At 40.0% G+C, this 25,039-nt stretch overlaps 1 protein-coding gene across 5 annotated transcripts in view; it reads left to right on the top strand.

Moving 5' to 3' along the window:
* SYT9 (synaptotagmin 9) overlaps positions 1-25,039 on the top strand; it is a gene marked incomplete at its 5' end in the record, with an annotated part of 266,692 nt that overhangs the window by 69,904 nt on the left and 171,749 nt on the right. For all 5 annotated transcript variants that reach the window (XM_079930574.1, XM_079930573.1, XM_079930572.1 and 2 more), the window contains one exon: positions 493-1,039. In XM_079930574.1, the coding sequence (XP_079786700.1) occupies positions 493-1,039 (547 nt within the window). The remainder of the gene's footprint in view (positions 1-492; positions 1,040-25,039) is intronic.

The raw sequence follows: 25,039 nt of genomic DNA, 5'->3' as shown, positions 1-25,039 counted from the left end.
CAGTAAGAATATGCAGCCTTAGTAGGCTAAAAGCCAGTGACAGGAAATTCTGTGTAATTTAGAGGAAGGTCCATTCTTTTTCAGATAACACCTAGCTATTTCAGCTTCAGGATGATACTGTATATCAAGGGGAATCATTTTATTTTTTAAACCAGTTTGTACAAATCTTTACCTCCCACCATCTGGATAAGCTTCTTTAATGGCATATTAGACAGTTTAGAAAGTGCATTAAACCTTTAAAGCTCCGAGGTCACGTGTAAGTAAGTTCATCTCCTGATGCCAGGCCTCAGTTTTGAGCTTCAAGCCTTGGGAAGCAGCTTACTTGCATTGATGAGCATTTTGAATATAGGCCAAAAAAAAAAAAAAAAAAAGCCCACAGGTCTCAGCTCTTAACAGTGTGTTCATCAGTCTACCTACATCCCAGGCACAAGTTTCTGAAAGACCTGGAGCTAATGAGGTTATAACTTTGTTCTCTCTTGCTCTTCACTCAAGGCATAATTCAATCCGAAGACAACTCAACCTGTCAAACCCAGACTTCAATATCCAACAGCTTCAAAAACAGGAACAGTTGACTGGAATTGGTCGAATTAAACCGGAGTTATATAAGCAGAGGTCATTGGATAATGAGGATGGGAAGAGGAGTAACAGCAAAGCCTGTGGGAAGCTGAACTTCATTTTAAAATATGACTGTGACTTAGAGCAACTCATAGTGAAGATTCACAAAGCTGTCAATTTGCCCGCCAAGGACTTTTCTGGGACTTCAGATCCTTATGTCAAGATCTATTTGCTTCCCGATCGGAAGACAAAACACCAGACTAAAGTTCACAGAAAGACCCTGAACCCTGTGTTTGATGAAGTGTTTTTGTTTCCGGTTCCCTACAATGACCTTGTAGCTCGGAAGCTTCACTTCTCTGTCTATGACTTTGACAGGTTCTCTCGCCATGACTTAATCGGCCAAGTGGTGGTGGATCACTTCTTAGACTTGGCTGATTTCCCCAGGGAGTGCATCCTTTGGAAGGACATCGAATATGTCACCAATGTAAGTCTAACATTTCTTCATTTTGGTTGGGGGAAGGACGCTTCTCGGTCAGCATGCAAACAGATTACTTATACCTTATTTTATTTTATTTTGGGGGTGGCAGAGTATAAAATTTATCTCAATGTACTTAGAGCTGTCGCTTCAAACCTCCTTGTACCTTTCCAGAAACAAGTCTTTCACAATATTCATTTTGCAGTTTCCGAGAATTACTCATGGAGGCAATATTAATAACATTCTCCCTTTTCTACTTTCTAATTCTAAGCAGTTCCCTAATAGGCATTAGATATTATCTGTCCTCCTTACCTCATTTTCTTTAGAGCTTTCTTAGGTTGTTTGTGCTAAATGGATCCTGGCATCCTGTTAACTGTTATCTGCAGCTGAGAGACCGTTGCCTTACTCGCTGAGAGCATTCAGCTCTTGCCATGTTCTCAGGTCAGCTCAGCAGCATTTCCCACGATCAGATCTTCAGCTTTAATCCCAGACGTGAGAATGATTGGGAAGAGTTGGCACCATAGTTTTAAATACAGAATCAAAGTTACAAGGAGGTCCGTCTGAAAAGATCTACAGATATTGGCAAAGCTAATCTATACAAGGTCACATCCTATTTAGAGCTCAGGAGAGAGGGCAGAAGTGTTGCCATATACCCATGTTTACATTTAAACATCATATTGCAGCAGTGATGTTCTTACTCCATTTGCATCCTTTTCACTGTCTGCAGAGGTGTATTGATGCTCCTGAAATAGAAAGGAAAATTGGACTATCTTAGGGGACTCTGATATTTTAAGGCCACTTGTTTCGTTTCCCTGTCCAGATTGGCTCAGGCAGCTTTGTGAGCTCATCCTCTGCGGGCGATATCGTTCTCTTTCTCTGTCCTGGCATCCAAGCCAGCAAGCACCATCACCCTTGCTCCGCTCGGGTGATGATCTAGCTTGAGTTTGGAGCCCATTCAGTGAAAGGCTCTCACTCTGCTCAGGAGGAAAACACACAAAATCTCTTCCCAGTGACCAAATACCCACACTGATACTCTCTCATCTCAGCCACTTTTGTGAACTGGGGACTCACATTCCAAGGGACACCTTGCCTTCACATCCTATGAGATTACCAGTGCCAGCTTTGTCCTGCTACTCAAATAAGCAAAGTGGAACGTGGAGTTTTGCTGGCCTTTATCATAATGACGAGGAAAGAAAAGAAGGAACTGGAAAAGGCGCAGAGAACATCAGATGGTGAAACTAAGGTGATATGGGAGGTTGGGGAAGGAACAGATCTCTTCAAACTTAAAAGGTGGTGATATCTGTAAACCCAAAAGTGGATGCTGTGGGTGGCAAGGATTGTATCCCAAATCCCAATCGCCAGAATCAGAAGGCAGCTTTAGAAGCTTTAAAGAAACAAAATGGGCAGGCTGCTGATATTAAGGGATGAATGGCTCAAGAATGAACTGTCTCACTTACCAAGTCCCCTGAGATACTGCTGGCCAACAGTGATGAGTGTCGGTAGAGAGAGGTTGGTCAGATCATCTAGTGCGTGACATCATTTTATATTTTTTGACTAATGGATTCCGTAAAATAATAGCTGGAGTGGTCATCAGAAATCTCAGCAGGGATCCTGCTGTGAGTTGCCTTCTGAAGACTTTGTGGAAAGAGTAACACTGAGTGCACAGTGGCTGATAAAAATCTGGATAGGGCTGATCCCTGGTGAGCAGGTCTCTTAGAGCTGTTTCCCGTGGGATGAGAATATAGAATGACAGCCTGCAGAGACCTGTTGGCCCTGAGATCACTGCCATTGTAGCACTCTCCTGTGACTTTGAGTTTTCCATCCAGTGACGGAGAATCCTGGATTTCCACAGAGTTGAGGAGAATGTGAAATTATTTTCCGAGGAGGAAAACCAATAAGGCTAAAAGCCTCGAAATGCTCAGTTGTTTCCTCAGGCAAACAATAAATATTCTGAGCATTGATCTAAGCCTTTGGATGGCTAGCAGGAGAAAGGAGGTCCTGGGAATGGAATTACATGTTGTTTCATAATCTGCCATTAAAAAAAATTCCATTTAAAAATTGCTATTTGGGGCTGTTTGTGCTTTTTTGCATGTGACTTTGTACAGAGACTGAGAATGAAAGTCTGAGATTTACCAAGGTTTCACTTTTATAATATAGCATATATGTCACACAGTGTATATGCTACACACGTACAGACGAATGAGGGAAATTAAAAGAGTAGTCACGACCCATCCCTCAGCTGAAGAGCAGACTACCACCAAGTACTTTGCTGATGACCCCTGGGTTGTCCTCTCCTGTCACATTCTCTCAGCCCATTCCTGCCAAGAGGAAACCACTATCCTGAATTTTATTTGTAAGACAATGTATTGTTCAGTTTTGTCTGTTCCTGCTTTTCATAGCTCTTCTTTGACTTTTTTTTTTCAGTCCACGTTGATTTTGACATTTAGCAATAAGATGAGTGGAGCTCTGGTTCATGTATTTTCATTACTGTATAAAATTCCATTGTGTTATATACACAAATTAGCTCTCTTGTACTGATGATATTGGGTTGTGATTAGTTTTTTATGATTCTGAATAATACTGCAGAGAACATTTTTATGCACATCTCCAGGTTCACAGATGCATTAATTTCTCTAGGGTGTAGCCCTGATAGAGGAAAAGTACACGTGTTCAAATTTTCTAGGCAATGCCGAGTTCGTTTTTCCACCGTGGCTGTACAAGATGACCCTCCCACTGTGAGGTATGACAGTTACTAATGCTCCACAGTCTCACCAACTCTTGCAGCTGCCGCATTGTTTAATATGTGTGCATGTGCATGCACGTAAAATGGAATATGATTTGTATATTCTTGGCCACCAAGGTTAACCATCTTTTGATATGTTCATTGGTCATTCACATTTCCTTTCTTGCTAAATGTTTGTTCAGCACTTTTTCTTTTTTTTTCCTATAGTTTTCTTTTTCCTGTTGACTGATATATGTTCTTTATATAGTCTAGATGTAATCCTTTGTTGGTTATGTGTATTGCAAACATAGTCTCTTCATTTATAGCTGTCTTTATGCTCACTTGATGGTATTTTTGGTCAATAGAGGTTCTTATGTTTAATGTAGTAAAATGGATCAATATTTTCTATTGTAACTTAGCACTTTTCTGTCTTGTTCAAGAAATCCTTTCTTACCCTATGTCATAAAGATATTTTTCCTGTATTTTCTATTAGAAGGTTAAAAGTTCTGGGGCTTCCCTGGTGGCGCAGTGGTTGAGAGTCCGCCTGCCGATGCAGGGGACGTGGGTTCGTGCCCCAGTCTGGGAAGATCCCACGTGCCGCGAAGTGGCTAGGCCCATGAGCCATGGCCGCTGAGCCTGCGCGTCCGGAGCCTGTGCTCCGCAACGGGAGAGGCCACAACAGTGAGAGGCCCACGTACCGCAAAAAACCAAAACAAAACAAAAAAAAGTTCCGCCTTTCCTAATTATAATTTTAGTCCACCCAGAATCCAATTACATTGTGAAATGTAACATAGGCCTCCTGTATTAGCTTGGGCTGCCATAACCAAGTATATAGACTAGGTAGTTAAAACACCAGGACTTTATTTCTCACAGTTCTGGAGGTTGAGAAGTCCAGGATCAAGGTGCTAGCAGATTCAGTTCCTAGTAAGAGCCTTCTTCCTGACTTGCAGATGGCTGCCTTCTTGATGTGTCCTCACATGGTGGAGAGACAGAGCTCTGGTCTCTCTTCTTCTTCTTCTCGTAAGGACAATAATCTCATCGTGGGGGCCTCACCCTCCTGATGTCATTTAAACCTAATTACGTCCCAGAGGACCCAAATACCATCACACTGGGGGTTAGGGCTTCAACTTATGAATTTTGGAGGGGCACAAACATTCAGTCCATACGACACCCATATTTCTTTTTCTATGTGGATAACCAGTTTTCTGGCATATTTTCCCAATAATCTGCAGTGTATGCTCTGTCCTGTATAGGTCTCTATATATGAAGAGTCTGTTTTTGGATTCTCTTTTCTATCGATTTTTCTATTTGAGTATCTCTACCAATAGCACTTGTAAATTAGTATCATTCTATGATAAGCTTTAACATCTGGAAGAGAAAATTATCCAGCCTGCTTTTTCTTCAGTTCAGTCTTGGCTTTTACTTGACTTTTCTCATAAATGTTAGAATCAGATTGTCAAATTAAAATTTCTTTCTGGTGTTTGGACTTCTATGAAGTCTATAGATAAATTCAGGGAAGTTTTACATCTTCTGTGATATTGAGTCTTTCTATTCATGGTCATAGTGCACGTCTCCATTTATTTAGTTTTCCTTTAAAGTCTTTCATTCGAGGCTTATAATTTTCTACATGAGGATGTCTTTCATGTATTTTGTTAGTTTTATTGCTAGGTATGTTATTTTTTGTTATTTTCAATAGTATCTTTTCTAAAATTGCATTTTCTATTGTTGCTATATAGTTATGCAGTTTAAATTTTATATATTTATCTTCTATTTGGCAATCTTTTAAAACTTATTACTTATAATTTATAGATGCTTCTGAATTTTCTTTGTAGATAATCAGTCATGTGAGTTACGATAGTTTTGTTTGTCTTTTTATAATCCGTATACCTTTTATTTTTAATTTAGTGCACAGACTAGGATTTCCCTTACAATGCTCAATAATAATTGTGGTAGTAGTCATCCTTGACTTATTCCTTTTAAATGGAATGTCTTTAACATTTCCATTGAATATGATTTTGCTACAGATGTATCATGGTTGTCTTATCATATTAAGAATGTACCCCTCTATTCCTAGTTGACTAAGCCTTTTATTAAATTGTAGTATAGTTGATTAACAGTATTGTGTTAGTTTCAGGTGTACAGCATAGTGATTCAGTTATTTTTTCTGATTATATTCCATTATAGGTGATTACAAGATATTGAATATAATTCCCTGTGCTATACAGTAAATCCTTGTTGCTTATCTGTTTTATGTATAATATTTGTATCTGTTAATTCCATACTCCTAATTTGCCCCCGCTTTGGTAACCATAATTTTGTTCTCTGTGTCTGTGAGTCTGTTTCCATTTTTTATATAGATTCAGTTGTATTATTTTTTAGATTCCACATATGAGTAATACCATATAGTATCTATCTTTCCCTGTATGACTTCACTAAGTATAATATTTTCTAGGTCCATCCATGTTGCTGCAAATGGAAATATTTCATTATTTTTTAAGGCTGAGTAATAGTCCATTGTATGTTTACCACATCTTCTTAAGCCAGTCATCTGTTGATGGACACTTGGGTGTTTCCATCTCTTGGCTATTGTAAATAGTGCTGCTATGAGCATAGGGGCGCATGTATCTTTTCGAATTATGGTTTTCATTTTTTCTGGGTATATGCCCAGGAGTGGGATTGCTGGATCATATAGTAGCTCTACTTTTAGTTTTTTAAGGAACCTCCATACTGTCTTCTATAGTGGCAGCACCAATTTACATTCCTACCAACAGTGTACAAGGGTTCCCTTTAACTCAGCCTTTTTATCACAAACATTCACTTTATCAAATGCTATGCTTGTGAGTTTTTGGGTTTTTTTCATTTTAACCTACTATTTTGGTCAATTAGGTTGATCATTTTTCTAATTTTGAGTCAATCTTATATTCTTAGTATGATCCAGACTTGCCTTGATCTATTGCCTGTTTTATACGTTGCTGAGTTTGGTTTGCTATTTTGTTTAGCATTTTTTGCATCTGTGCTCATGAGTGATATGTGTAATTTACTTTCTTGTATGGCTCTTATCTGGCTTGGAATCAAGGTAATTCTTGATTTATAAAACTATCTGGGAGAATTATTTTGGATACCTCTCATTTGTTCCTGCTCAGGGCCCCTGGAGGCTTTGGGGGTTTTTGTTTATTTTTCTTCAAACTGAAAAGGGCTCCCTTAGTCTCTGGCTTCTGATTAGTTCAGAAAATAAGGAAGGGGAGAGAGTGAGGTTGGGCTGTTTATTCCCCTAGATGCCTTCATTGGAGTACCCATAGGCTGGCCGTAACCTTCAACTGAAAGCCATAGTCCTGAATATGTCTTTATTTTGCTGTTGTTCTTAGACTGTTTTTCTGGGTATAAAAATTGGGGTGTGGGGCATAAAACTCTCAGCTACTCTGATTGTAAAACGATCATTCCATAGTTTCCTGACCTTCAGTTGCTTCAGAGAAATCAACGTTTAGTCTAATATTTATTCTTTTGTATGTAATGTTTCTTTTCTTTCTTACTGCTTTCAAGATCTTGCTTTCCTGTTTAGCGTTTTATAGTTTAACTATAACATTGATAAGTGGGCATTTATTTTTATTTACCCTGACTGAGATTTATTGAGTTTCCTGAATCTGAGATTGTATCCTTTTATCAGTTCTGGAAAAGTCTCAGTCATTTACTTCTTTCCATTTGTAGAAGTGTTACTTGCTGCATTTTCACATTTGCCTAATATATATTTGATAGCCTCTCTTTTCTTAACATACTTTCAATTCTTTTTTTTAATTTCTTTTACCATTTCATACGTAGGCATTTTTATATTCTGCTGCTTATAATGCCAGTAGCTATAATCTTTGCATCTCTGATTCTCTTGTTTGAAATTTCCATCAACTCTTACTCATCAGGCATTGTTGATTCTTGGACTTAGTTATTTGTGATTGTGAGCTCATCTAGCTTAGAACTTTATCAGTAGACATTTTCAAGCTTTGAGTTTAAAGTGCATTCCTTCAGAGATGACTTGTGATTTCTTCTACCAGGTGCCTAGGCAAACTACCGACATGGAATAACTTTAAATTTTGAGCTTGAGGGTTTTTGGACAATGAAGTAGGCTGGATATAAACTCCAACTGTGTAAGTACAGGCTTTTATTAATGGTTAGAACCTGGAAGGGGTTATTTTTTCTTGCTTTACCTAGATTAAGTCCAGGACAGGATGTATTTCCAATGTCTACTTATTTAGGCAGAAGTTCTGTTTTGTTTGTCCTTTAAGGATGTGACCCTCAGTCTTGAGGACTCCAACCTTTATGTAGGATTCTCCCTCAGTCCGCTAAAACTCAGGCACTAAGCCACCAGAGATTCACATTTACCTCCATTCAAACTCCAGCTCCACAACTTACCTCTGTAGATTCATGCTTTCTCATTGTTTCCGGCACTGAAAAATTCCGTTTTTGTTCTATCAGCCCTGCTATGCATTAAAAAGGATTTTGTAATCTAGTATTTTTACTTGGAACATCCACCCTATGTTTGAAATACTGTGTTCTATATTGCTCAAAGCCTGTTCAAAAGAGCAGTTTTTACTTGTACTAACTAAATAATAATCTATGTATGTATATATCTATTATTTATTAACATAACTAATAATATATGTTAAATGCCTTGCAATCGAATACGAGAAAGAGCCTGAAGAGGTCCTGTAATCTAAAATCCTCATTTAGCACATAAAACTGAAGTGGAGGGCCATTAAGAGAGTCAGCCAGGGTCACACAGCTGAATCATGGCCAAACAGGACTTAGGAGTGTTTTTCAACAGCCATTTCAGTCTGTTCATGAAAAGGTGTCTCAAAATTATCCTATATGCTGGTTTACTTTTCTTTCCCCTTTTTTTCCTTGTTAACTTTTACTAAGCTTTTAGATCCCAGCTTAAATGCCCCTTCCTTGGACGACTCTTATATGAGCCCTGGACTAGAATAGGTTTTTCTCGTATATGCATCCATGATATTCTGTAATTCTATTATTATTCGTAATGCCTTTTTTCTTCCATATATGTAAGGCTTTAAAATGCAAGTTTATTTATTCTTGTTATTATATGAATGATGTATATGTTTTATTTCTTTAAAAAATGTTTAGTTGAAGTATGATTGACAAATAACATTACATTAGTTTCAGGTGTACAACATAATGATTTCTATTTGTATATATTGTGAAATGATCAGCATAATAAGTCTAGTTAACATCTGTCACCATACATAGTTACAAATTTTTTTCTTGTGTCATTATACTTTCTAATATGTATTTGTTCAATTTTCTTTCTTCCCTATTAGACAGTTCTGTGAGTGCAGAGACCTTACCAGCTTGTTCATTACTCTGGGCTTAGCCTCTAGAATTGTGTCTGGAAGTGATACTAATTAATAAATACTTGCTAAATAAAATTAAGTTCCTCATGAGGGGCTAATTTGGTGAGGCTCTAGGGACTGGTTTGGTTGGGGGGGGGTGTTATGCAGAGCTGAATCTATTAATTGATTTTTTAAATTTTGTTCGTTATTTCTCTAAGGAGATTATGAGTTTTATAAATGTTAGCAGTCAAATAAAAATTAATCCTCACACCTTCCTGTGAAGGAACAAAAAGGCAATTATTGAGTGTAAGACCGATAGTTTAATTAAACCTCTCAACTATTGAAGCCAGATCCATCAATAATAATATATAATGCATTTCTGTGGGATGTATATCAGTCAACAAGAGAGGAGATAGTATCTGGGGGAAGGTCCCAGTTGTGAGGGCATGAGTTTAGTAGGTCTGGGTGAATGTTGGCTGTTGTGCCTTTGCTCTTGGCAGTTTTAGTCCCCTCCGCTCATCACTGGCTCCCTGGCAAACAGGCCCTGAGCACTTCAGGAATTTCTCTCCATGGCCCACTTAGAAACTGGTTCTGAGACTTTCTCTAGGACCTATGATCATCTCAGCTAGACTCTGCTTTGGAGGAGATGCCAGAGTTCTCACACGGTAACAGTAGAAATCACAAGGTTCCCTCTAGGCCAGTATTGATCCCAGTTCATAAAAGGGAAGGGTACAGTTTGCAGCAGCATAGACTTTCTTTTAATATTATGAATTTTAAAACCTTGCATTTCCATGAAAATTAGACTTTGTGAGCGGTTTGCAATAATTTGCGGTGTTCGATTTAGGAATTTCCCTGTTCTGTCTTCCAGGGCCCTGGGGCCATTTCTAGACCTGATAAAGGTGGATACCTGGAACCACTCAGGGGAAGATAAAAGTATTCAGGGAAGCCCAGGACGCTTGCTTTTCGCAGTTGAATGAATGTGGGACAGGCGGTCTCCTGACTGAAGAATTTTATTCATTTAATCCTGTTTCGTTCCCTTATACCTTGAGTCCTGAGTTGTTATCGTATGATTTTATGGCCAGTGGTGTTCTGGTAGATGTGTTAACAACCGGCTGGGGGTGGGGGATAGGAGGGGACCTAATTCGTAGCATTTGCTTGTTTCCATGGTGTAAATACTCGCAGAAGGGCTGATTTCAACCTACCGATATAATATCACTGAAGATGGAGTTGGCCAAAGGTTCTCACATTGGCTCCGGCAAGTGCCCCTGATAAGAGCCTGCTCCAGTAGCGCTGCATGTAGTGCTGAAAACACTAAGGCTGACTGGTCCTAAGGAACCAACAATTTGAAAAACCCCATGGAAAGCCCTGGTTTCCAGCTGACAACAGAGAAGCCAAGTTCCTTCTATAATGTGGATGTAGGTGGACTTCAGCCATCACTGGGGTCTAATGAGCTGTCTTCATGAGAGCCCACTGAATCCCACCCTACTGTTTTTCCCATTCATGATCCCTCAGACATGTTATCCCCTGGACGTTTAGATTATTCAGAGGGAGTGAAAAGGGGCAGAACTGCAGAACAGAACATCTGAAGGAAGGGATCAATAAAACTACAGGTCTCTGAAAAATCGACTTTGATAGCTTTTATTGTAGTGTAAGTGCTGGGACAATGCATTTGCTTTTTTTTTTTTTTTTTTTTTTTGCGGTACGCAGGCCTCTCACTGTTGTGGTTTCTCCCATCGCGGAGCACAGGCTCCGGACGCGCAGGCTCAGCGGCCATGGCTCACGGGCCTAGCCGCTCCGTGGCATGTGGGATCTTCCTGGACCGGGGCACGAACCCGCGTCCCCTGCATCGGCAGGCGGACTCTCAACCACTGCGCCACCAGGGAAGCCCTGCATTTGCTTTTTTATTTATTTTGGGCTGCACTGGGTCATCGTTGCTGCGCTCGGGCTTTCTCTAGTTGTGGTACACGGGGGCTACTCTTAGTTGTGGTGCACGGGTTTCTTATTGCGGTGGCTTCTCTTGTTACGGAGCACGGGCTCTACGTGCGTGGAATTCAGTAGTTGTGGCACGCAGGCTCAGTAGTTGTGGCCTGTGGTCTCTAGAGCGCAGTCTTAGTAGTTGTGGCGCATGGGCTTAGTTGCTCCACGGAATGTGGGATCTTCCTAGACCAGGGCTCGAACCTGGGTCCCCTGCATTGGCAGGTGGATTCTTAACCCCTATGCCAGCAGGGAAGTCCCACATTTGCTTTTTAAAGTGAAATGTATGACATATACAAGAGTATACGTAATGCATATGTGTTACAGAACCAAACTTAGGTCCACTCGCCCCATGTGCAGTAAAGCCAATCTACTGACACCAGTTTGTGGTGAAGGAAAGTACAACGTTTATTGCAAAGCACCCAGTGTTAGGCCAAGCAAGGAGAACTGGCAGCTCATGCTCAAAAAGCCAGAACTCCCCGATGGCTTTTAGGGAAGTGTATTTAAAGGCAACATTAGGGGTGAGGGTTGCAGGGTGCCTGATCAGCTTGTGGACATTCTTCTGATTGGTTGGTGGTGGGGTAACAGGGTGGTATTTTGGGAGTTAACGTCATCAACCTTCTGGTTCCAACCTGTCTGGAATCTCCATGCTTGTGGTCAGCATGCAGATAACTTCTTCTACCTGGTAGGGGTTTTATTATCTGCAAAACAACTCAAGGATATGGTCAAATATTGTCTATAGCCCTTAAAGAGGAACTAAAGGTCCTTAACTTTGTTTTATGGCTAAACTATGATTATTCTGCCTTGTTTGACTTTTTCTTTGTTTCTGCATTTTCTTACTTCTCTGATTAAATTTGCTATTTGCATTCGGGGAAGGCCTAGGAGGCTAAAGGTTTTGTACAAACAAGAGGAGGAGGACATGGGGTGGGGGGAGGTCTGTCCCTGGGGAGGCCCCACAGGGTCCTGCTTGGTTCATATGTATGATTGAAAAACAATAATAAAACGTGTATCTGTCAGTCCAGAGCTTAGCTGAAGAAAGATAACATTATCAGTCTCTTTGAAGCTCCCTGTGTACCCCTCCTCTGTCCCCAAACTCTGCTGCCCAGGTAATCAGTATATTGAATTTCATATCTATAATTCTGTTGTTTCTAAGTCATTTTACCACATAAGAATAGTTTGTTCAATTTTGCCTATTTTTGAAGTTTATGTGAAAAAATTATATTTTATGTATTCTTCTGCAAACTATTACATTCAATATTATGTGTATTGAATCACTTACTTTCACCTACATACTGTAGTTCTTTTTTTTTTTGGCAGGGTGTTTTAGCATTTCATTGCGTAGTGTACGATAATTATTTATCTGGTCTCTAGTCAGTGGTTATTTGAATTAATTTTGTTTCTAGTTTAGAAAATGCGGCTATATGTGTATGTTCTGTACATTTCTCCTGGTAAATATGTGCAAGAATTTCTCTAAGGTATGTACCTGGGAATGGAGTTGCTAGATCAAAAAAACGATATTTCTTTTTTAATGCAGTTTTTAAAGGTTACACTCCATTTACAGTTACTAAGAAACATTGGCCATATTCCCCACGCTGCACAATATATCCCAGCAGCAGTACATGAGCCCATCTTAGTCTCCATTCTCTCCAACATTTGGTATTGCTACATACTCTAATATGGTGACCACAGATTCTTTTGAGTTTTGTACATTGACAATTATACCATGCATGAATAAGTAGTTTTGTTTTTCTCTATTTTCCTTTCTGATTCTTTTGGCTTCTCCCCTCATCCTGCTTTTTGCTGGCTTTATTACATTTATCAGGACTTCTAATACAAAGGCCACTATAATAATTCTTGGCTTGTTCTGATCTTAAAAGGAATGCTTCGAATTTTCACCACTAAGTAGGACATTGCCTATAGACTTTGAAAACCTGAATGGATATTGAATTTTATCATAAGATTTTTCTGAGTTTATTGAAATGATCATATGTTTTGCTTCTTTTATCTTTTAATGTGATGAATTACATTGCTTTATTTTCTGATTTAGGTGAGAACTTGTGTTCCTGGGATAAATCCTACTTGTTCATGATGTAGTTTTTTCATCTACATGAATATACATGAATGTGTGTGTGTATATTCACCTGTTTGGTTTATTAATATTTTGTTAAAGATTTTACAACTAAATTCATAAGTGAGATCAGCCTCTGATTTTATTTTATTGTTCTCTCTTCATCTGGTTTCATCATCTGAATGAGTGATGGAGCATTCTCTCTCTTCCTAGTCTCTTGAAATAATCTTTTCCTTCAATGTTTAGTAGAATTGACCCACACAACTTTCTGGGTCAGGTGTTTACTTTGGGGGAAAATGATTCCATTCCTTTGATGGCTATAGCAGGATACAAGTTTTCTCTTTCTTTATGCATTGATTTTGGTGATACAGATTATTTTAGAAATTTGCTTATTTCATCTGTGGCTTAAATATATGGACTTGAAATTCTTCATAATCTTTTCTAATCTTTTTACTTTCTGCCTCATCTGTAGTTATGTCCTTTTCGCATTTCTAATACTAATGCATGATCTTTTCCTATTTGTTCCTGTTCTCTTTTTCTTTGATCAGTGCCATTGGAGGTTTGTCAATTTTATTAGTCTTTTCAAAGAACCACTTTTAGTTTTGTTGAGTCTATTTAAATTTTGTTTTTTACTTCTTTTTTTTGACTGTATGATTGTTTTTCTCTTTTTATTTTTTGGTTTATTCAGTTATTTCTAATTTCTTATATCTTTAGGCTAGTAATTTTAAGTCTCTTTAAACTTTTTCTAAACCACCTTATTGAGTTATGATTGACATGTAAGAAGCTGTACATATTTAATGTATATAACTTGATAAGTTTGGGGATAAGTATACCCTCATGAAACTATCACCACCATCAAAGCCATTGACATATCTATTACCTCCAAAGTTTCCTCCTGCTCCCTTTGTTATTATTATTAATATTACTATTATCATTATTTTGGTGTGGTAAGAACATTGACATAAGATCTACCCTCTTGGCAAGTTTTAAGTATACAAAATAATGTTATTAGCTGTAGGCACAATGCTGTATAGTAGATCTCCAGAAATTATTAATCTTGCATAACTGAAGCTTTAAATTTGCATGTGAGGCTATAACTTGCCCTTGAAGTACTGCTTTAGCTGTATGTCAACAAATTTTGATATTTATTACTTTCATATCATTCTGATCTAAGTGTTTTGTAATATCACATACAATCTTTTTCTTTGATCTGTATGTTACTGAAAGGTGTATCTTAAAATTTTCACGTTATATAGTTTTTAAAAAATGTTAGTGCTCTAACTTAATTGGAATGTGATCAGATAATATAGACTATATTTTACAGATTATTTGATATATGTTGAGATTTGCATTATGTTATCTTCCACTTCAGTTTTTATAAATGTGTTGTATGTGCTTGAAAAGATCATGCATTACTGACAACCATATCTTGATTGACATTTTTTGTCAGGCTAATGTATCAGTTAAGGAGTGTTCTCATTTCATTCTTTTACATGTAGCTCTCCAGTTTTCCCAGCATCACTTACTGAAGAGACTGTCTTTTCTCCATTGTATATTTTTGCCTCTTTGTCATAGATTAGGTGACCATAGGTGCATGGGTTTATCTCTGGACTTTCTATCCTGTTCCATTGATCTATATTTCCAGTTTTGTGCCAGTACCATACTGTTTTGATTACTCTAGCTTTGTAGTACAGTCTGAAGTCCTCTAGCTCTGTTTTTTCCCACTATTATGTTTATTGTTGTTGAAATTTTCACGTAATTTGTCTTTATTTATTTATTTATCATCTTTATTGGAGTATAATTGCTTTACAATGGTGTGTTAGTTTCTGCTGTATAACAAAGTGAATCAGGTATACATATACATATATCCCCATATCTCCTACCTCTTGCGTCTCCCTCCCACCCTCCCTACCCCACCCCTCTAGGTGGTCACAGAGCACCGAGCTGATCTCCCTGTGCTATGTGGCTGCTTCCCACTAGCTATCTATTTTACATTTGGTAGTGTATATATGTCCATGCCACTCTCTCACTTCATCCCAGGTTACCATTCCCCCTCCCCGTGTCTTCAGGTCCATTCTCTACATCTGCATCTTTCTTCCTGTCCTGCCCCTAGGTTTTTCAGAACCTTTGTTTTTTTTTTTTTTTTTTTAGATTCCATATGTATGCATTAGCATACAGTGTTTGTTTTTCTCTTTCTGACTTATTTCACTCTGTATGACAGTCTCCCGGTCCATCCACCTCACTACAAATAACTCAGTTTCGTTTGTTTTTATGGCTGAGTAATATTCCATTGTATATATGTGCCACATCTTCTTTATCCATTCATCTGTTGATGGACACTTAGGTTGCTTCCATGTCCTGGCTATTGTAAATAGTCCAGCTCCGTTTTTCTTTCTCAAGATTGCTTTGGGTATTCAGGGTCTTTTGTGTTTACATACAGATTGTAAAATTTTTTGTTCTAATTCTGTGAAAAATGCCATTGGTAATTTGATAGGGATTGTATTGAATCTGTAGATTGCTTTGGAGAGTATAGTCATTTTGATAATATTGATTCTTCCAATCCAAGAACATGGTATATCTCTCCATCTCTTTGCATCATCTTTGACTCCTTTCATCAATATCTTATAGTTTTCTGACTACAGGTCTTTTGCGTGCTTAGCTAGGTTTATTCCTAGGTATTTTATTCTTTTTGTTGCTGTGGTAAATGGGATTGTTTCCTTAATTTCTCTTTCTGATCTTTCGTTGTTAGTGTATAGGAATGCAAGAGATTTCTGTGTATTATTTTTGTATCCTGCAACTTTACCAAATTCACTGATGAGCTCTACTAGTGTTCTGGTAGCAACTTTAGGATTTTCTATGTATAGTGTCATGTCATCTGCAAACAATGACAGTTTTACTTCTTCTGTTCCAATTTGGATTCCTTTTATTTCTTTTTCTTCTCTGATGCCATGGCTAGGACTTCCAAACCTATGTTGAATAAAAATGGCAAGAGTGGACATCCTTTTCTTGTTCCTGATCTTAGAGGAAATGCTTTCAGTTTTTCACCATTGAGAATGATGTTTGCTTTGGGTTTGTCATATACGGCCCTTATTATTGGATTGGCCAAGAAGTTCATTCGGGATTTTCCTGTAATATGAAAAACCCAAATTAACTTTTTGGCCAACCCAATATGTTGTGGTAGGTTCCCTCTGTGCCCATTTTCTGGAGAGTTTTTATCACAAGTGGGTATTGAAATTCGTCAGAATCTTTTTCTGCATCTATTGAGATGTTTATATGGTTTTTATTCTTCAGTTTGTTAATGTGGTATATCACATTGATTGATTTGCGGATATTGAAAAATCCTTGTATCCCTGTTCAACTAAGTGTTATTCAACCTAGAAGTCCTACTACGCTTAGCCCTCACCACATTAAGCAAGCCCTTCCTAGATCTACCCAGAACAGATTAGGTGTCCCTTGTGTGCTCTTAAAGTTTCCTCTTTGTTCCTCTTCATAGCAGTTATCACATTTGATTGTGAGTGTGTGTTTATCCCACTAGACCAGATACTCCTTCAGGGCAGTCTGTGACTGAACCCTCAGTCCTTAACCTAAGAGTTGGCTGTTAAGTGCGTTTTGAGTGAAAGAATGAATGAATGAAGATAGCTCTAATATAGTGTGTGTCTTTAATAGGATTCTCTAGAAGCAGAGGCTGAGAGGATTCTTGTGCAGTGATTTGTTGGGGGACTGCTCTCAAGTGAAATCTGTAAGGAAGGAAAGGGGAGCAGGATAGGAAAAGAGGGGAGTTTGGTTAAAGCCTGTCCTGAGCGTAATCCCATAACTGTGGAACATGAAAGGTACCATGGAGGTATCCCACCCTGAGACAAGGGGGCTGCCTTTTCACCCTGTACTAGTTTGTCATTGGCTGCAGGCCACCCCTGGGTAGAGGGTATAACTTACCAGTCATTTAAGATGGCTCCCATCAGCTGGGGAGAATTCCTTCAAGAAGGATGCAACCATGAGCTGTGGGCAGCCAGCACTCACAGCAGCTGAGGATTGGGTGCACCGGCCTGGTAAAGGGGATCTAGGCAGGACTGCAGTGTGATACAACAGAGCAATGGGAAAAGGACTTATGGAGACACAGGAGAGATGCTGACTCACGTGACCTCTGAGATGTAAGGAAATGAAGAAGGAGAGAAAGGACTCTCTTCCTCCCCCACTACCCCACTATATACTCCTTTCCCAGCCAGGAGCCTGCTTGCTGCCTCTGTGTGGGTACCAAGGCAGGTGTCTGCATAGCCAGCCAGGTGCCCCTGAGAGGGAGGCTGGAGTGGGCTCCACTTGGTCCCTGTTTGCATAGATATCTCCACAGTGAACACATTTGGACAGCACAGTTCAATGAAAAAAATCTGCAAGCCTGAACATCTGAAGGAGAACTTAATTGAGTTGTCAAGGACAGCAGTTTCATCTCTGAAGAAAGGTGAGGCTAGTCAGGTAGAATGTCCCCGGGACCATTTTTAATAATCTTCTACCTGTGGAAGCATTACTGTCCAAAATAGTGACCCAGTTTCCCGACAGAAAGCCTTGTCCCACGGATTGGCGTTTGCTTGCTTAGAAAATGAGTTTTGAGCCTTTGGAGAATCCAAGTAGTCTGTGGTATTTACAATACAGCCTTACTGTCCAGTAGTTAAGTGTAGTCTAATTCTGACAGATGGCTTCAAGGGAAATTTTCTTTCAGATTGGATTATGCTTCCATGTCTAAATGTTCTAATTAAGGGGAGTGTATAAACATAGTGGGGAGGGGAAGGGAGGGAAGGTAGACAGTTCCTTAGGAAGCTGTTTTGGAAAATGACCACGTTTGCAATCTTTATCCTCCTAGCCCCACACGCGCAGCTACACTGAGAATCTAGGCCACTGCTTTGCTAAAAGCATAGTAGTGCTGGATCAATGGTCCGCTTTCAGCAAGGAGCCCTCACTTAATTTCCTACGAGGTCCTGTCCCTCTAGCCTCATTTCCATCTGGTTTCGTCTTTTGTTAACTGTCACGTTAACTAACTTTGTAACTATCTTGGGGTGTAATTTCCAGAATAATTTTATCATTAACAGGACTAAATTTTTTATTTTTATTATTTTTTTTGCGGTATGTGGGCCCCTCACTATTGTGGCCTCTCCCGTTGCGGAGCACAGGCTCCGGACGCGCAGGCTCAGCAGCCATGGCTCACGGGCCCAGCCGCTCCGCGGCACGTGGGATCTTCCCGGACCGGGGCACGAACCCGTGTCTCCTGCATCGGCAGGCGGACTCTCAACCACTGCGCCACCAGGGAAGCCCAGGACTAAATTTTTAAAACCCCAATTGATCTATCAATTCAGTTGTGTTAAACATTGCTAACCATTCTTTTATAAGTCTAATACTTTGGTTTTAAAATATTTAATACTTAAGATTCTACTCTATTACCTTTCTCTTTTTTTCTTTTTTAAGTTTTTCTTTTTCTCTTTTCCTTTGTTTTTTGCTTTTATTTCTATTATCTTTCTTAATTCTTACCAATTTGAGACCTAAGTAGCTATAGGAAAAGTCTACTTGGCTGTCAGATACAGAAGGATGGATATTGCATGAGTGGGTTGAGAAAAATCTAATCTGGAAGTCAGGGAGTGAGTTCTGGGTTAGGAAGTGAGTTCCAGTTCTGTCTCTATCATTTATCCAACAAATGTTTTTGAATACCTACTGTGTGCCAGGCAATGTGCTAGGCATCGAGTACGTATGGTCCCTACTCTCGTAGGTCCTGAGAGATGGGAATGTGGGAAGAAGGGACAGATAGTAAACAGAAATTTTCCCAGATAATTATTTACATGTGTGGTTGGTACTATGCAGGAGACATAGGTGAGTACTACTTTTAAGACCTAACCTAGCCTGGTGCATCAAAAAAGGATGCTTGGAAGAGATAACATTGAAGTTGAGACTAAAGGAAGGATAGGAGTTGACCTGGAGGAGAGCAAAGTTCTAGGCAAAAGGAGGTGGCATGTGCAGAGGTCCTGAGACAGAAACAATTTCGGCAAGTTCCAGGAGCAGAAAGCACAGAGTGGTTAAAATTGGGGGAACAAGATGGAAAATAGACCAGAACTCAGGAAGGAGCAAGATTAAGTAGGGTCTTATAGGCAAGAATAAGTCTTTGGGTCCTGATTTTATGAGTCATTTTTGAAAGATTTTGAAGAGTGACACAAATAGATTTATGTTCTTAAAAGATCGCTCTGGCTGCAGTACAGAGAATGGACAAGAGGGGACAGTGAGGAAAGGGTCAGGCTATTGTAGAGGGCCAGGAGGGAAATGATGATTCTCTCACCAGGATGGTGGTAATAGACAAGGAGAAAAGTAGCAGATTCCAGAATTTTTTTAAAAGTTTTTTTGAGGAATAATTGGTATACAATAAATTGCATATGTTTAAGGTGTACAGTTTGAACAGTATTTGACATATGTATACATTTGTGAAAACATCACTACAATCAAAATATCGAATATATTTATCACCCCCAAAACTCGTCTTATGCCCCTTTGTATCCCCTCCCTGCCATCCATCCTCCAATCCCCAGGCAACTGTTAATCTAGATTCTGTCAGTATAGATTGGTTGGGATTTTTCTAGAATTTTATATACATAAAAACCTTACAATATGTTCTTTATTTTGTTTAGCATTTTTCAATCAAAATAATCATTTTGAGGGCTTCCCTGGTGGCGCAGTGGTTGAGAGTCCGCCTGCCGATGCAGGGGACACGGGTTCGTGCCCCGGTCCGGGAAGATCCCACGTGCCTCGGAGCGGCCGGGCCCGTGAGCCACGGCTGCTGAGCCTGAGCATCCGGAGCCTGTGCTCCGCAACGGGAGAGGCCACAACAGTGAGAGGCCCGTGTACCACAAAAAAAATAAGTAAATAAATTCTCATTTTGAGATTCATCCATGTTGTGTGTATTAATAACCCTTTTGTTGCAAATTGCTGCTCCCTTGTATGTATACACCACTATTTGTTTATGCATTGCTCATTTGGATTATTATTATTGGATTATTTGGGTTATTTTCAGTTTGGGACTATTACAGATAAAGCTCCTATCACCATTCATGTGCTTTGTGTGGGCATGTGCTTTCATTTTTCTTGCATGATTACCTAGGAGTAGAATGGCTGGATCCTGTGGTAGGTGTGTGTTTACCTTTTTAGGAAACTGCCTAACTTTACCAAAATGCTTGTACCATTTTACCTCCACACCAGTGGTGAAGAAGTACCAAAATGCTTGTACCATTTTACCTCCACACCAGTGGTGAAGAAGGTTCTTGTTGCCCTACATTCCCACCAGCACTTGGCAAGGTCAGTCTTTAAGTTTAGACATTGTAAGGGGTGTAAAATGGAATCTCATTGTGGTTTAACTTGCATTTCCCTGATGACTTACGTTGAGCATCTTTTCATGTGCTTATCTAGCATCTGCTTGTGTTCTTTGCTGAAGTGTCTGTTCAAATCTTCTGTCCATTTTTATTTTTTTAAATTAATTAATTATTTATTTTTGGCTGCGTTGGGTGTTCATTACTGCGCGCGGGCTTTCTCTAGTTGTGGTGAGTGGGGGCTACTCTTCGTTGCGGTGTGTGGGCTTCTCATTGCAGTGGCTTCTCTTGTTGCGGAACATGGGCTCTAGGAGCGCAGGCTTCAGTAATTGTGGCACGTGGACTCAGTAGCTTTGGCTCGCAGGCTCTAGAGCGCAGGCTCAGTAGTTGTGGCGCACGGGCTTAGTGGCTCCACGGCATGTAGGATCTTCCCGGACCAGGGCTCGAACCCGTGTCCCCCGCATTGGCAGATGTATTTGTAACCACTGTGCCACCAGGGAAGTCCCCTTTTGTCCATTTTGAAATTGGGTTGTTTGCTTTCTTACTATTGAGTTGTGAGTGTTCTTTCTATATTTTGGATGCCAGTTCTTTATCCAAATATATGATGTGCAAATATTTTCTCCCAAACTTTGGTTTGTATTTATATTTCCATTTTCTTTTAACATTGACTTTTGAAAGGAAGAATTTCTTAATTTTGCTCATCTGTTTTATCAGTTTAATCTTTTACAGAGTGTGCATTTAGTGACATATCAAAGAAATCTTTGTTTCATCCAAATTTATACGGTATGATTTTATACTGTTTTCTTTTAGAAGTTTTATACTCTTAACTCTTATATTTGTGACTATGATTCATTTTGATTTATTTTAATATGCAGTGTGAGTTACAGATTGGAGGGTTGGATTTTTTTTTTTTTTTTTGCATATGGTATCCAATTGTTCCAGCACCATTGTTGTGAAGACTGTGCTTTATCTATTTAACTGTCTTTTGCACTTCTGAAGAAAATCAATTGATCATATATACAGCTCTGTTTCTGGACTCTGTTCTTTTCCATTGCTCTATTTGTCTATTTTTACTCCAATACCACAGTGTCTTGATTATTGTAGATTTATTATAAGTCCTAAAATCAGGTAATGTGAGTGTTCCAACTTTGTCCTACTTTTTCAAAGTGGTTTTGGTTTTTCTAGGTCCTTCAAATCTCCATATGCATTTTATGATTAGCTTATCTATTTACACACACACACACACACACACACACACCCTATTGGAATTTTGATTAGGGTTGCATAAGATCGATTTGGAAAGAATACACATCTTAAAAATATTGAACCTTCCCAGTCACAGTGTATAGCTGTCCATTTAATACATCTTCTTTAATTTATTTCAGCAACGTTTTGTAGTACAGATCTCTGTAGCTCTCTCGGTGTTTATCTTTCTTCTCTCTGGTACTCTGCTCTGTAAACTCTAGCTGGCATGGACTTTCCAGAACCCCAAGTCAATTTCCTCAACTCAGGCTCCCACTGGGCTCTGCCTAGGTTCCCACCTCTGTGCTGTCTTAAAAACTCTTTCCAGATTGTGAGCTGGGGCAATCATAAGACCACCTTGTTTGTTTCCTGTCATTCAGATATCTCTTGCCTTCATTGCCTGATGTCCAATGTCTCGTAAACCATTGTATCATATACTTCGTACAGATTTTTAGTTGTTTAAAATGTGAGGGTAAATTCACTTCCTGTTTTTCCATCATTTTCAGAAGTGATTAATTTTCTGTGAGACTTGAAGATTGGAAATAGTCAAAGATGATTTTTTCGTTTCCAGCTTAGGCAACCTCAAGGAAGGTGTTGGTATTTACTGAGATAGGAAGCATTAGATGAAGAAAAGGTTGTTTATTTTTTTGGTGTAGGTAAGATCATGGGTTCCATTTTTAACATACCGAGTTTGCACTTCTGGTGAAATATTCAAGTACAAAAGATACAAAAGCAGTTGGATAGACTGGGCTCGAGCTCAGAAGCAGACTCTGAGTTAGAAATACGAATTTATGAATTGTCAACATATACTGCTTACGGTATTTGAATCATAGAGTTTGATGAAGTTACTTAATAGAGAATCTATAGTGAAGAAGGCAAAGAACATGGGACCAGTTCCTGAAACGTTAAAGTAACCTGAAGTGGGAGAGCCAAAGAGGTAAAAGGAAAACTGATATTGTATCATGGAATTCCCTAGAAGCACGTTTCAGGGAACTGTGAGTGGTGGGTCATCAGCTGCACTGATGTCAATAAAGAAAGGCCTGAAAGAATCCATTGGATTGTGCAGCATGAAAGTCTTTGGTGACTCCTGTAAGGGGGGTCAGTGGCAAGGACAGAAGCCAGAGTGGAGTAGACTGAACAGCAGACGAGAGGGAAGGGGGTGGGGGAGGGAGCAGTGTATTTAAAGAGCTCTGTGACACATTTGGCTGCAAAGGGGAGGAGAGGGATTGGAATTAGAGAGGGTTTTGTCAAGATGGGAGGGGTCAGGCATTTTAAATGCTGACAGGTAATAGCCAGTCAGGTGGGGGAACTTAAAGGAAAAAGAGGATGCGAAGTAGAGGGCGCCCCGTGGCCAGGAGTCCATGAGAAGATGAAAGTGAATGGGATCCAGAACAGAATTGGTGGACCAGCTTTGGATAGGATACTTCCTCCTCCATTACAAGTAGGAAGGAGAGGCCCCACACAAGCAGGAAGTGACGTTAAGCCCCATCTGGTGACTCTGTCTTGTCCATGAAGCGAGACACAGAGCTGTGTGCTGAGAGTGAGTGTGAAGTGGCCCCTTCCCTCAGGGAGTTAGTGGTCCTTTGGGATGTACTGGTCTGATGATTGCTTCTACAGGAACTACAAAATATAACTTGTTGAACTCAGCCTCACTTTACCTTTGTTATATTTTAAACTTTAAAAGTTATTTTACATTTCAAAAATAATTTGTTGGCTTTTCCCTTTATTATCGAGAAAACGTGAGTAAAAACAGAAGGGTGGATAATCCTGAGTACAGAGTCACTTGTAATCCCTCTGCCCATAGACAGGCTCTGTTAATGTTTGGATATGTCTTTCCTGTATAGTCTCTGTCGGTGGCTCTTCCTGTGCAGTTTTTATATGGTTCTGACATGATTTGGGCTGCTTCTTTGCTTTCCTTTTTTTAAGGGAAGAAGCAGAAAGCACAGCTAGGTCTGTCAGAGGACCCTCCCTGCGGGTGGTGGGGCCCCTGTCCCTTGACAGCTGGACAGGGCTTGGTTCCCTTTGCCCATGTTTCCTGAGTTCGGGGATTCTCTGGCAGCCAGGCAGCCCTGGGCAAACACACATCCAGTGTGCAACCTTCAGAAGAAGCTTGTCTGGTTGCTTCTTTCTTTGGAGGCCAAAGGGTCACAGTCAATATGTCCAAGAGAGAAGCTGGCACTGAGCAATTAGCCAATACTACTTTCAGACAGTCTTATGAAAACGTTCAGATCAAAGCAGGGTAACGCTTGGAGGGCCAGTGCTGGGGGAGTCTCATACGCAGTTTCAAGGATCTTAGGGCCAGCGTCTCTGCGACAGAGGATGCTGCTGGCCCTGGGAAGCAAGGAAGTTTGCAGATATGTGATGCTTCCACTTAGGCCTGGAGGAAAGGGTGTCACTAGTCATTCATAGCAGGATGTAGACAGCAGCCTGTTGAGGGGATGGGAAGCTGAACAGAGGAAATGTTGGAGTTTTGCCATGTTGAGACAGAGATCAACAGCTCAACAAGAGCAGGGCATACAGGGATGGTCCAGGCCCAGTGAGGCATTGATCTTTCAACAGACATTGCAAGTCAGGCTCAACGCTCGGCACTGGAATGCCCATAGAAATGGAAGGGAGAAACCATAAGCTGGCGGAGGCTTACGTCTGTGGTATCAGAGTAGGAAGCCAGTTCTAAGAAGAAGCAACTCGTCTGTAGCTCTGTTTATCCCCTTCTCACACTGGAAGAGTGAGAGGGGGAGGAGAGAAAATTTACTGATGAGGGACTTTCTTTAATACCTGGGTTTCATATTCTAGATACTTTCAGAATGAAAAGGAACACTTTCAGCGTAGGAGTCCCCTGTCAGGTCACACAATGTTTAATGACTATAGTTTGACCACACTCTTACAGAAGAAAATAGGAGATCCTCCCCTTCAAAGACGTACATGGGTTCCAGGAAGCCACCTGAGAGTCTTGTGTTGGCCTCTGAACCAGCCCCATCACCCTCCCCAGTCCCTATAAATCTGTTCCCAAAAAGAAATGTCACCAGATGGCCCTGCAAATGTCACCTGGCCGTCAGCATGGCTTCACCCAAAACAGGGAGGCATTAGAGAATCTAACCCATAGTTCATTTCCTTCATTCCAGTTAGTTTTGGCCCCTTTACTGGGCATTTAATGCTTTCTTAACACACTGAGCTGGACAGTAATGTCCTAAATTGAACTGTTGTTGAAGAATCTTGCCTTTACGTTTAATGGGAGAGGGTCCAGTGACTCACAGATCCGAATATCTTGTAAGAGCTCCTCTCTTGTTAGCATTTAATGCCAGATTTTACTGCCCTCTGCTTCATGAGCTGCGCACT

The sequence above is a fragment of the Stenella coeruleoalba genome, assembly GCF_951394435.1.
Source record: "Stenella coeruleoalba genome assembly, chromosome: 8".
In the NCBI taxonomy this organism is placed as follows: Eukaryota; Metazoa; Chordata; class Mammalia; order Artiodactyla; family Delphinidae; genus Stenella; species Stenella coeruleoalba.
This window is presented reverse-complemented; position numbering and strand designations above follow the sequence as displayed.